The sequence below is a fragment of the Hippoglossus hippoglossus genome, chromosome 20 (assembly GCF_009819705.1).
Source record: "Hippoglossus hippoglossus isolate fHipHip1 chromosome 20, fHipHip1.pri, whole genome shotgun sequence".
Lineage (NCBI taxonomy): Eukaryota > Metazoa > Chordata > Actinopteri > Pleuronectiformes > Pleuronectidae > Hippoglossus > Hippoglossus hippoglossus.
Window position 1 is genome coordinate 3041263 of NC_047170.1, and position 12804 is coordinate 3054066.

At 41.4% G+C, this 12804-nt stretch overlaps 1 protein-coding gene across 1 annotated transcript in view; it reads left to right on the forward strand.

The window, feature by feature from the left end:
* Positions 1-12804, forward strand: part of zcchc2 (zinc finger, CCHC domain containing 2) — a 23952-nt gene continuing 11148 nt past the window's right edge. The window contains exons 1-7 of the mRNA XM_034572305.1: positions 1-115; positions 174-996; positions 5614-5734; positions 6665-6735; positions 8982-9053; positions 9480-9580; positions 12186-12289. Of these exons, the coding sequence (XP_034428196.1) occupies positions 208-996; positions 5614-5734; positions 6665-6735; positions 8982-9053; positions 9480-9580; positions 12186-12289 (1258 nt within the window). The 5' untranslated portion in view covers positions 1-115; positions 174-207. The remainder of the gene's footprint in view (positions 116-173; positions 997-5613; positions 5735-6664; positions 6736-8981; positions 9054-9479; positions 9581-12185; positions 12290-12804) is intronic.

Here is a 12804-nt window from a genome sequence, read left to right on the forward strand (position 1 = left end):
GCCGGAAATGAGGAGTAGAAGAAGAACGTGACTCAGAGGAAAGCAGCTCCAGCAGCGTCGCCGCGTCAGTTGATCAGTAAACCGTGAAAACCCCGTTAAACCACAGACGGTCCGCGGCTCTCTCCGGCGTTACCGAACCGTGTGAGTTGTGAATGATGAATATTCACCCGTTATTCACTCTTTGAAGCTTCTCCCGCACCGCTGATAATGCTGAAAATGAAACTACCGATGAAAACGGGCGAGGAAGGGGAGGACGAGGCGGTCGAGGACGATTCATTGGATCGGTCGGCGCACCAACGGATTCCCGGGGCGGCATCTCCCTCCCCGGGGTCCTACGGGCTGGAGGAGTCCCCGTCCCAGCTGGACAAGGAGACCGTCTTCGAGTGGTTCGGCCTACATTTAAACCCGGCCAAGCGCGTCGAGTTCATGTGCGGGCTCCTACATATGTGCCAACCCCTGGAGCTCCGCTTTTTGGGATCTTATCTGGAGGACCTCGCCAGGAAAGATTATCATGTTTTACGGGACTTCGAGTTTCGGGCCAACAGCCCGGGCGATCTGGGCGTTCTGACGGACGTGGTCGACCCGGTGGTTCGCTCCAAACTCCTGGTGTGCCTGTCCCTCCTCGGGTCCGACAGCAGGGAATGTGCTGGAATACTCTTCGGGATTCTGAGCCATGTAGACCCGGCCCTGTTCTACAAACACTATGACTACTCCCTCCTTCCGTTCAGGGGTCCCCACCACCAGCACCAGCACCAGCACCACCCGCCCTGTCAGGACGGGAGCGTGTACGGGCGCTCGGAGCAGAGCTGCGGCTTCTCCGCGAGCGAGACGGCGGCGGGACCTCTGGAGCAGTTGGCGCTGCTCTTCACCATGGCCTCCCTGCACCCAGCTTTCCATTTCCACCAGCGGGAGACCGTCCGGGGCCAGCTGGACAAAATCGAGCTGGCTATAGAGGAGAGACGCCGGAGTCAGCTCCGGATAAACGCCCAGACAACGGTAACTCCACCAACACTGCAGTTTCCAACGCTGAGCTAGCTTAACGTTTTTTAACTTCTGCGTTGTACCTTTCGCGAGAGTTTGTTTTTAACGTAATTGTCTATGGGAGGAATAATAAGTAAATTATACACTTATAGCTAATTAGATAATGATAGCTAATGCTAAGTACTGCCTTCGGGAACGTCTTTCTTGAGCATGAGCTGGGGTCCATGCTAAATGATTTAGCTAACATATACTGTATAAACTGGTAGTAGCTATGTGGTTCCAACCACTGACCCCAGCCATGTTCACATACATGGGGTACAGCTCCTTTGCCTCGGAGCCATTATGTAGCTTCCTATTTGTCTGGGCTGTGGATCAATTCTTGCTGCTGTTACCTTTTTTAAATGCCCCCTGTAGTTAAAGTCATTAACAAGCTCCCTGGAAGCAAAGCCCTGTCCCCATTACAGCTGTATCCAGATCAAATGCCAAGTGCTTTACTGATAATACCACTATTATTATTATCATTGCTATCGTTCGTTATCCAGTTACTCCAGATTGCTTCTCCACGGCTGACCCGTGCTGTAACTGAGCCACAGTGGGTGTTTGACGTGGTTCTGTTTCACTTGTAGCTTTTGAACCTGACACCGGGTGTCCGTAGGTTTTCACTCCAACCAAACAGGGCAGCAGCTCATCTTTCTCACCATGTCTGCAGTGGAAGTTATGTCACATAACTTAGCTGGTTTCTATCTTGGCACTTGAGTGATCCTTACAGTTCTTTTAAGTTTGTTAGAAAGTAGCATGGCACACAGTAGAGCCGACACCTCCACCAAGGCCCATGGTCCCCTTAAATCCAATCAAGCGGCACCCACTGAGAAATACAAACCCTAAATATGCCTGATTCATTTAATCAAGAACCATTTAATGTTTTCTGAGAAATCAATGAAAATGTCCCTCTTAAGCAATGTGATGAAGAATTTCTGGATCCACACTACAATTTAGTGGGTTCCTCCCTGACACATACTGCATCCTTCCACCAAGTTTTGTGCTGCACTGTGAAGTTGTTTTTTGCATTATCAGTCTTACAAACCAACCAACCAACCAACCAACAAAGAAAGCAGACAGGAGGGAAAACATAACCTCCTAGGCGGAGGTAAAGTACAATAGTTATCAGAGCTTTTGTCTACATTTTACACAGCTACCATTTTGTCGCTTAAACTACAGGGCACCATTAGACCCTTCAATGAATCCAAAAAGCAGAGCACATACTGAAAGACATGCCTGAGACCTGGAGCACATGTGTGACTTTATTTACATAACCACGGCAGTCATCCCTCTGATGTGTAATAGGCAAACACTTCCGAAGGCCTCACCTTGCAGATCAACCTACTGTTTCAACCCAGTTAAGTTCAGTTTTATTTACATAGCACTATATCAAAACATATATTACCTCAAGGTATTTGTCAGAATGAGGTGAAGATCTTACAATATACAGAAAACCCAACAGATCCCACCGTGAACAAGCACCTGTTGACAGTGAAGAGAAAAATATACGTCAGACAGAAGTGGACTGAGGGTGTGGGGGGGGGGGGGGGGCTGTCCGCCTCGAGCGGTCGGTTTGAGAGAAGAGAAACGAGAGGGAGAGAGATAGACAGGGACAGCTGTACATATAGTTGTTTTCAAGCACTGTAATAACAATATATTAATAATTAGTGATAGCAGCACCAATAAGAATAACAATAATGATGATGAGTGTGGATGTTGGGTAAAGCAGGGTTTCTCAATAAGGCAATAAGGGCAGTTTCTCTGCAATATTTCTCTCTGTCTCGATCAGTCAACCTCTGCATTCCTTTGAGTCATGCACCATTATCCACAAAGGTCAGCAGTGAGCTAGTTTTCATTCCATCTGGTTCCAAACTAATTTAAACTTTCCTCCCCCCGGGCTGGGGCGATTTAACAGGGGAAAGAACCACTGTCTTGCTTGCTTGAAATTGAACCCTCCAGGCTGTGGAAGCATGCAGTATCGTGTGAAATCATAAACACCAAGCTACTGTATATGACTTTTAGGCAATGGTGTCTTATTGCGTGAGTCAGTGCGGCCTCTGACCACAGAGAGCTCAGGCTTTCTGACCAGAGACTGTCTAATAATAATGGTAAAAGCTCTGTTGATTGGTGAATTGTTTCAGCATTTGTGAAGTGTACAGTCATGTTAAAAAATAATTTCACCCTATGGAAATTGTTAACTTTCTCAATATATTTATCTATTAACTATCCTTTTTGATTTAGAGCCTTTAAATACGGGTTGTCAAACAAATATAATATAAGAATAAAATGTATTGACATTTACCACATCAGGTCTCCCAGATTAGGTACCAATGATAACCATCTCTTCAGGGAGGGCAGGTGGAACGTGTCTTATTCCTCTGACATCTAGACCCAGGTGCTCTCTTTGCTTTCGAAGTGTGCGGTGTCGTCATGCCAAGATCTGAAATGCTCTCCAGGGCCGAAACGGAAAAAAAAACTGTTGTGGATGCCTGTGAGTTTGGCAAAGGAAGTAAAATAGCATATATATATACAGTATATGCAACTCTTGTAACTGTTAGTGTCAAAGTACATGCATCTAATTTTATTGAGATTGCACAAATTTGACCCGTATGGGAGGCCCCAGGATAAAAGCCTTTTTTATCCAAGAAGAATATTGGAGAAAGACCCAGCCTTATGGAACAATGTGCTCTGGACAGATGAATGACAGTTAGAGTTGTAGGAGGCGTATTAGCTGCAGGGCAAATACAGTTTCTCAGGAAGTGAAACTTATCCCAACAGAAACCAATAGGTGAATCCTGTTAAAATGGGCAGTACTTGCATGAAACCCCTCATAGATCTCGCATCTGATGGAACTTTGCATGGAAGAGTGGTTTAAATTTTCAACAAACCTTTTAAAAAGTAAATTTCCATGGGCTGTACTTAACATGACTGTATGTATACATATAAAATGAAAAATCCCTAATCTGAAGTCCACCATAATTAATCTTAATTTGTGCAAGTGTCTTGCTGTCTAATCCACACTTATGGTGCTTGTGGCAGTTTACATTAGGGATGTTCTTATCAGCTAAGCAATGACTGGAAATCAATTGTTAGTATCTGTTATAAATAAGTCTATCAGTGGTCTCACAGAAAAAAAGCAATGATTAAAAAAAAGTTAAAAGTCAATTAGAGATTGTTGTTTCTGCCTAATAAATCATTTATGCTTGATGTCCACTGATCAGGTGTCAGAAGCAGTTTATCCTTGTGTGTGGCGGCACCACACATGATATTGTTTAAATATAACCAGAAATAAGAAAGTACCAGACCCACTACATTTTTGTTAAGTGCAAATAAAAGAGGAGCTTCACCTATTTTCCTCATCAGAGTTTGTTTCAGGTGTAGAGGAGAACTACGGCATATGGTTTAAAGTTTTTGTTCCTCCAGAGGGAGCTGCTTAAATTGTCTGAAGCGATGTCACTCAAGCCAGGGTCGGTTGTGGCTGAAGACATGCTAAAAATAGAAGAAGTGAGCCTCTGTATCCTGCCCCTCATCTCTGCTTGAGGCTCTATGCTACATTAGCACTACTAACATAACACACTAAACTGTGAGGGCGGGTCTAGATGCTAAAATAAACAAGACTGTATCAAATAGAATGTTTTTTTTCTTTGGTTAGTCCGTCAGTGTTGCAGTGCTAAACCAGTGGAGTGCTGCTTCTACACAACGAGCGTACCTTTAATCAAGTCAGCGAGGCTGTCTGTTCTAGACGACTCTGTGAGGTTGACATCATTACCCTGAGTCAGGTCCCTGCCTGGTGAAGATGCTCGCCTCTTAATAAAATAACCCTCTCCATTTTTAGAGGGCTGCACTGTGTCTGGACTGTGGCACTGTCAGATTTATTGAAACACAGAGTGGGGAGAGGGGCGGTGAGTAAGTGAAAGGTTAGAAACAAACACTGCTAACCGGTGTGTGGTCAGTGTGCTGACATAATGTCTGCTCCATCCCTTTTGATTTTTAGACTCTGTTGCCTTTTTTAAATCCCACAGGTTATGTGTTAATGTTTATATGGATGATGGAGCTTGGCTGTTGTCACTTGCATATATTTCTATTGTGTTTGTATTGCACACATGTTTGCAGGTCTTAAGCTATTAAACATTTAAGTCAAAGTTGTATAGATATTTTCAGCTGAATTTATGGGGTTTCAATTTAGCTTTTAGTCAGTGTATACACCAGAACTTGGGGAATCTGAATAATATATACGATAAAAAATATTGGATACATTTTTCTTTCTCATTTCCAAAAGGGACAAACTACTGATGACTCTATTCTGTTTCTCTCTGTCTAACATGATTTTACAGGCACTGACTCACCTATCAGGGCTTTGTTATTTAAACATAAAACTATTTAACTTGAACGTGAATTATTTACCTCGGGCCTTTTGTGAGTGTGTTTCATGAGTAACTACATAAACATTTACATGAAGCTATTCATAGTAAAAGAAAACTACAGGTTGTAAGTTGAAAATATAACATGACAATGTGAACAAACCAGTATGAGGCAGTAACTAACTGGCTTTTTGTTTGTTTGTTTGTTTGTTTGTTTGTTTTGTTTTTCTAGGAGCTCACAGGTCAGAAAGTGGATTTCCTGCCCCCCCCAGCGCTGGGTTTGGGAGAGTGTACCGCTTCACATCCTCCGTGTCAGAGCCGACGCTCCAGCCGCTGGGTGACACAAAGAGAAGGTGAATTGAAACAGTGCATATATAACAATCATTACTAATCTGATACAGGTATAACACAATTTGTGCTTCCAGTTTCTTCAGCCTTCTTGATTTAATCTGCCCAAATATTTTTTGAACAAGGGTCAAATAACTTAATGAATTAATGAAACATGGACATTTCTAACTATTGTATAATGATGATAATCTTTGTCCTTCTCATTTATTTGGTCCTGTATTGTTCTTTATGTTTTCGTTGATATTGGCAGTTTGAACAGTGACAGTAGAGCCCCCTTCTGGTTTTTCTGTAAATATCTGGTGATGCCAAACAAATTCACATTTGTGATTGGGTCTGAAACTTCCCAGCTCAAAGTCTCGCAGACCAAAATGCCTCAGACAAACAGACAAATGTCTGGAAACACCTTACCTGCAGCTGTTTGTTCTGCTCTTTGAGAAAAGTATCATGATTATACCAGTTCAGTTAATACTGTGGTATAGCAGATTCAACAGACTTCTCCCCATCAGCAGCAGCCATCTTGGTTGTTAACAAAGCATAATTTAGCAGTACTGCTCTGACAGAAACCAGACCCATTTTATAAGGGGCTGGATTCTACTATCTAAAGTGGTTTTAGTTGCCTTATAATGTTTGATTTGGCCTGACCAGTTTCAGTATGAAGGGAAATTATCTGATGGGGGGGACGACCAGACCCATCTACAAGAGTGAATATGATTGGTCTGGTTTCTAGGTTAGGGTTGTAGGTGGACATGCACAGTGGAAAGTACTGATTAATTCATAGCATGCACTATAATAACACAGATAATTGTATGGGCCTAAATATTTGAATAGGCTTTCAGTAGACACACACCAGTGTTTGTCAGTAGTTGCCTAATCCCAGTAAGAAATCCCATCACAAACTCTTCATAGTGCATTTGTGATTTCTGTTGTTGTTGCAGCGGTGCATATAGAGGGGATTGTGCTCAGGGGCATCTCTCGGACCAGAATAGACAAGGAATACAACTTTGAGGTAGGTTACACACACACACACACGCACACGCACACGCACGCACACACACACACACGGATACTGTTCTGCTACAGCTTAAAATGTCTTGTCTAAGTGTGATTTGACATTTTTATCTACAACGTATGTAATCTCAAGTTCAGTAAGACTTGGTCCTGATTATTGTAGTTATGTCTAGTGTTTCCTGTAGTGCTCACACACACACACACACACACACACACACACACACACACACACACACACACACACACACACACACTCATATTCACATTCTTGTAACTCATTGCGAAAACTCATTAGCATAATACATTCCGTAGCCCCTTACCCTAACCTCAACCATCACAACTAGATGCATAACTCTAATGCTACCCTAAACGTCTAACGTTAACCCTAAAAGCAAGTCTTAAACCTCAAACAGCCCATTGAACAAGTATTGACGCACAATGGATACACAGTATCCAAGTACCACACTTGCTCCTGCCCTATTTCAAAATAATTAGTCATTGTTTGTTAGTAGTAGTTTTTACAAAATGAGCAGCATGTGTCAGGATTAGTTATTTACTTGACAACAATTCATACTTCCTGTCCTCACTGATGGGTCAAAAGACTTAATGGACTCACCCTATGCACAGTCATTATTTATTATAGGCACCATATACTAGTTTGAACATGAGGTGTCTTTCTGACTGGTGGCTGTCTACTCTCATTGTTTGGCATCACTTTCTCTTTTTGTTGTGTTGTGCTGGTTACTTGTTCTTTAAAATCTCCATTGTGGTACCATTTTTAGCTAGGTCGAGCAGAAGGTGGCTGCCATGTATTTTGTAGCAGCCAAATCCCACTTGACCATGTGGTTCTGCGTGTGTCCATATTGTTAGATTACACATTTTCTTTGTATCCTTTGTTGTTGTTTTGCCCCAGTTGGCAGTGGAACTCAGCTAATCCAAGTTTCAAATTCTACAGTGACAGTGAGTTGTGCCTATCTTGTGGCAGTTGAGTCACTACTGTTGACCTTGTCGTTTCAAAAATGAATTTTATCTCAACACAAATTCACAGTATTTAATAGGCATATTTAGCCCTCGTTTACAGAAATAAAAATTCAGCAAGACAGATGGAGATGAGACACTAACTGTCCTGTTGGCTTGACTGAGCTTTGATAGTGAAGCCAGCAGCATTCAGCTCGCCATCTGGACACAGACCACTGATACACACGCAAAGACCCATCACACTCATTCTCACATGTGTTCATATCTGCAACCATGAGCTAAATAGGCATGCACTGTTTTCATCAAGTAGCATAATTAATAAACATTACAGATATGAACGTTTTTAATAACTGTCAAGTGGTAATGTCTATCTGAGGCCTTTTGATTTCTGTTAAGTAGATGCATGCTTCTGACATGTGTACGTGTCTGTGTGACGTATGTGTGTATCACCCACTAACCCTCTGAGGTTGTGGGCTTGTTTGCTGAGAGTTTGATTTATGACGTGAAAATCTTGCTTCATTTTCCCTAATTAAAGTTAATTTACCAAATTGTTACATCTTTGTCTGAGCTAGGTGAGTTAATTATCTACATTATCTACAAATCCAGTCTAGTAAAGATATTCTCACCAGAAAAAATATTTTTATGTGTTGACTTGTCATAAGAAAATATAGCCAGCTGGTGTTGAGACAGTAATGTGTCTATTTTTAGCAAACTACCAATTACCCGTCTATGGAACTGGCCCTGGTGGCTTATCTGGCACTGTCCCACACCCACACTGTGGGCAGCCCCCCAGCCCCTACAGAAGAACTGCAGCCTCTCAGTCTCTTTTTCTCAGTTGGATAAGATTTACAGAGCACAGACAGGCACTGCTCATGTGCTGACCTCTGTCACTTTGATTCATACCTATCAAACAGTGTGTCTGTCGGAGCTTCGGACATTGGTGACACCATGAGTGTGCGTTAATCAATAAATCAAATTTTATTTGTCTAGCCCATATTTACAAATTACGATTTGTCTTATAGGGCATTCTTTGTCCTTAACCCTCAACAAGAGTAAGGAAAAACTACCATAGGTAGTGAATGTGACCAGTTTGTATTTTTACCAACTTTATTTTTGGTCTTAAACGATGTAATCCCAAATATGGATCATGTAAACACGTTTGATGTAATTGTAATCTACTTAGTTTGAATTTTTTGACGTTGATTTTGTCAATTTTCTCACCATAGACAAATGTAGTGATGGAGGTCGTTCTCTGCTGTGTTTCAGGTGAAGTGGTCAGACTCTTCTTCTACCTGTGTGACCAAAACCCACCTGGAACTGGAAAACTTCCTTCTTAAGGTGAGATATGCACTTTTGTTGAAGATACAGTTTTTTTTAAACACCCATCAATTGCCATAACAAAATTACCATGTTATGAGTCCTGCAAAAATGGAAAACTCCAGTTCTTTGCCAGCCACACTTCACTAGCAATGACTTAAGAGCCTTAAGTGAGCCTATAGTGTGGAACGAGAGGGTGATGTCAACATTTTCTACAAACATAACTTTCAGGCACAGAATAACATGATTCTACGAGATTAATTACTTGTAAGTAAACAAGTAATACAACCTCAGCAGTTTCTCCACTTTATGCCTGCATTTGATAGCAGATAAGACATGTTTATACACAGACGACTTGCAGTGGTTAACATGCAGGTGATTATTTCTTTATTTTCACAAACCTGTTTCTCAGTGAATCTTGCCTGTTGTTTACCTTTCTCTCTGCAGCTTCCTAAGGATCAGTGCACTGAGTCTTTTGAAAAGAGCATCCTGAGGCTTCTGAACCAGGGGGACCAGTATGAGAGCAGAGAGGTGGAGAAGAACCTCAGGTACATTACACTTATCCCAGATACACATACAATGTGTCAAATAATAATGTATTATTACCTATTACTGATCAATATTAACATAATCAGCTTTAGTGGTTTGAGCATTCTTAAAATGACTGTTACCGCAATTGTTTCCTTTAGTGAGAATCAGTATCTGCAATGTTGGAAATGTTCATGATAGATATCATTTCAATTATTTCTGCCACATGAAAATGTTACAGACTGCAGCCTTGACTGAAGACAAGGCTGCAGTCTGAGTCCTGCAAGTAGAAAATGGTCAGTGTCTGTCTCAGGGTCATTTCCTGTGTGTAATAAATCTGGAAAACAATCTCAATCTGTGTCAGAGTGCAGTAAAGAGAGAACTACCACCCACGCTGTAAATTGTTGTTATTCTCACCTGTAGAAATCCAAATTAAAGATGTTAAGTCACATCTATAGGTATTCAATAACCATTTATGTGAAAGAGCTGTTGGTTGTCACATGACATAACTTCTTGTAAATGGCGAAGCTCTACAGTCTGTGGTTGTTATTCAGAATCAAAAATGAGTCAAGACGGCTGCATCCCTCATCTCAGCAACATGATCCAAATTCCCACCCTCCCCAGATGCATCTTTTTCAGCAGTCCATCTGCTCGTCATACTTTAATGTCTGTTCAATATGAATGGACAGAGAAGCATGTTAGTGTTCCAGCTATGTAAGAACCATCAAATGTGAGCTTATGTCAACGTGTCAATCAATTAAGTGGAGTTGAGTTTCGGTGCCATTCAGCTGCGGCCTGTAACTGTTTTTTATCTCCGCCAAGGAGGTTATGTTTCACCCCTGTCAACTTGTTTGTCGATGGCTTGTATGTTTTGTGTTTGTTTGTTTTGAAACCACATCACACAAAGATAACTGAACAAATTTCCATGAGACTTGGCGGAAGGATGTGGTATGAGTCATGGTAGAGCCCTTAAAACTTTGGTGTGGATGCAGGAATTTGTATTTCACTTTCTTGAGCATTGTGAAATATGGCATTTTAAAAATTGGAATCGTTTTCCCAGGGAATAATTCATGGATCTCGATGAAAAACCCATTTTTAGGGAACTGCTATCTATAAGTGTGTGCAATTTGGCGCTGCTTGATTGAATTTAAGCTACTGCTGGGCTGTCATATTTTGACAACCCTTTTGTGTGTTAGTATTTCTTGTTTGTCGTGTAAACCATGGATATACAGAAGAGAATCATTGGTTTGATCATATTTGTGGATCTTTACTCACGATGGACATTAAAGGTTCAGTGTGTAGAATTTAGTGACATCTAGTGGTGAAGTTGCATGTTGCAGCTGAATACCCCTCACCTCACCCTCCCTTTTCAAAGATGAAAGAGAACCTGTGGTAGCCTTCAAAGGTGTTTAGTTGGCTGGTTTGGGCTACTGTAAAAAAACATGGCGGCCTCCGTAGAGTGAACCTGCTCCTGATGTAAATATAAAGTATTTAACTATAAAGGGCTTATTCTAGGTTAAAGAACCATAATTCGTACAATTTAGATGAAACACACTAGTGAAAACATCCCCAAAATCATTTTATATTCAATTTCTGCTTATAGATCCCTTTCACCTAAATCTTACACACTGAACATTTAAATGTCATCACACACTCTGAAATTGTCACCCACGTTGAATCTAAAACTATGTACAGCAACTGGGCATTTTGTTGTAGCTTCATTTCCTCAGTGTCTGTGTTACAGCCACTGCTGCAGCTCCAACTGTTGTCAGTGTTTGAGTCGGCCAAATCCCTAAAACAAACTCCATTGACTATGTATTCAGAACACTGATAAGCCCTCGTCCCTTTGAACTTATTTAGTATCATTTCCCTTACATACCGCCCACTGATCCTCCACTCTCTCTCCTGAGCCCCCACTGAGGAGGCAGCCCTCACACGTAGAAAACCTCTGATCTAAAGAGAACAGCTTCACTACCAATGTATCATGATCCTTTTTAAATCAGTCCCAATGCTACATGCACCTTTTTACTGTTGTCGAATCACACTCAGGCATCATTTTCAGAGCCAGCTACACACACACACACACACACACACACACACACACACACACACACACACACACACACACACACACACACACACACACACACACACACACACACACACACACACACACACACACACACACACACACACACACACACGGGGCATTGTGTCCATCAGTTTCATTTTGTGTGAAAGGAAACTTAGAGCTCAGGCTTTTCATCAGTAACTCGGCCCCCAAATCCAGCTGCATTGCAAACATTGTTGCTGCTTGTATTTGCAAGTCTCTCGCCTTTTATGGGTCTTGGCTCCACCGTTGACAGGCGAAAGCTTTTTGTTTTATTATTTTAACTACAGTATGTTAGTATAACTGCAACAAATTGTCATTACATGACAGCTCCACAGATGGTTGCAAATGTTTGTTGTTTTATCAGTAAGGCACTGCAGTCTGGTGTTATGGTTTGATCATAGCCACACAGTGATTGAAGTATGGAACTGTGTCTTTTCATAGAATTCATTCCTTCTTATAGATGTACAATTAAATATATGTGAATAAGGAAGTGTGTCACTTTGTGTTTCCAGGGAAAAGTTCCTGTCTGCTCCTCCAGTCTTCAGACAAACCAGAAAGGTCTGCCGCTTCTTCAACCGTGACTCCACTTACTCTGCTAAACCCACTTCTTGCAGATGTGAGTATCAAACTAAGAATGACATGATGCCTTTGGAATGGGTTAACGTTGAATCTGTTCTTTTCAGTCTCAGTCATCTGATCTCCTCACAATGGTTTTTTTTTTTTTCAAACTTGTGTCCTCCTGTACAACAGGCTCACTTTCCTCTTCTTCTTGAGCAAGCTGGACAAAATTTCCTTTGATCCATTTTTGTTTATGTTCAGTGAATAGTTTTTTTAATTGCACTCACGGTATTAAAAGGAGCAAGAACATTACTGCAGTCTTGCATCAGACATGTGCACTAAAGGCTCTGTTTAAATCTTAAAATAGTAGTGTCACTGTTTTTTCACTCCACAATTATTAAACTGGCTTTCATCATGACTTGAATAGTTCTTGATATGTGCCTGGGCATTGAGATAACAATTGTTTTTTTACAGTCAGAACACACATAGTAGTGTTATTAATTGTTTGCCTTGACATGGCTGTGAAATCTACTGGTGTGTTCTTTCAAATTCTTACATAATTCAATGGGAAGA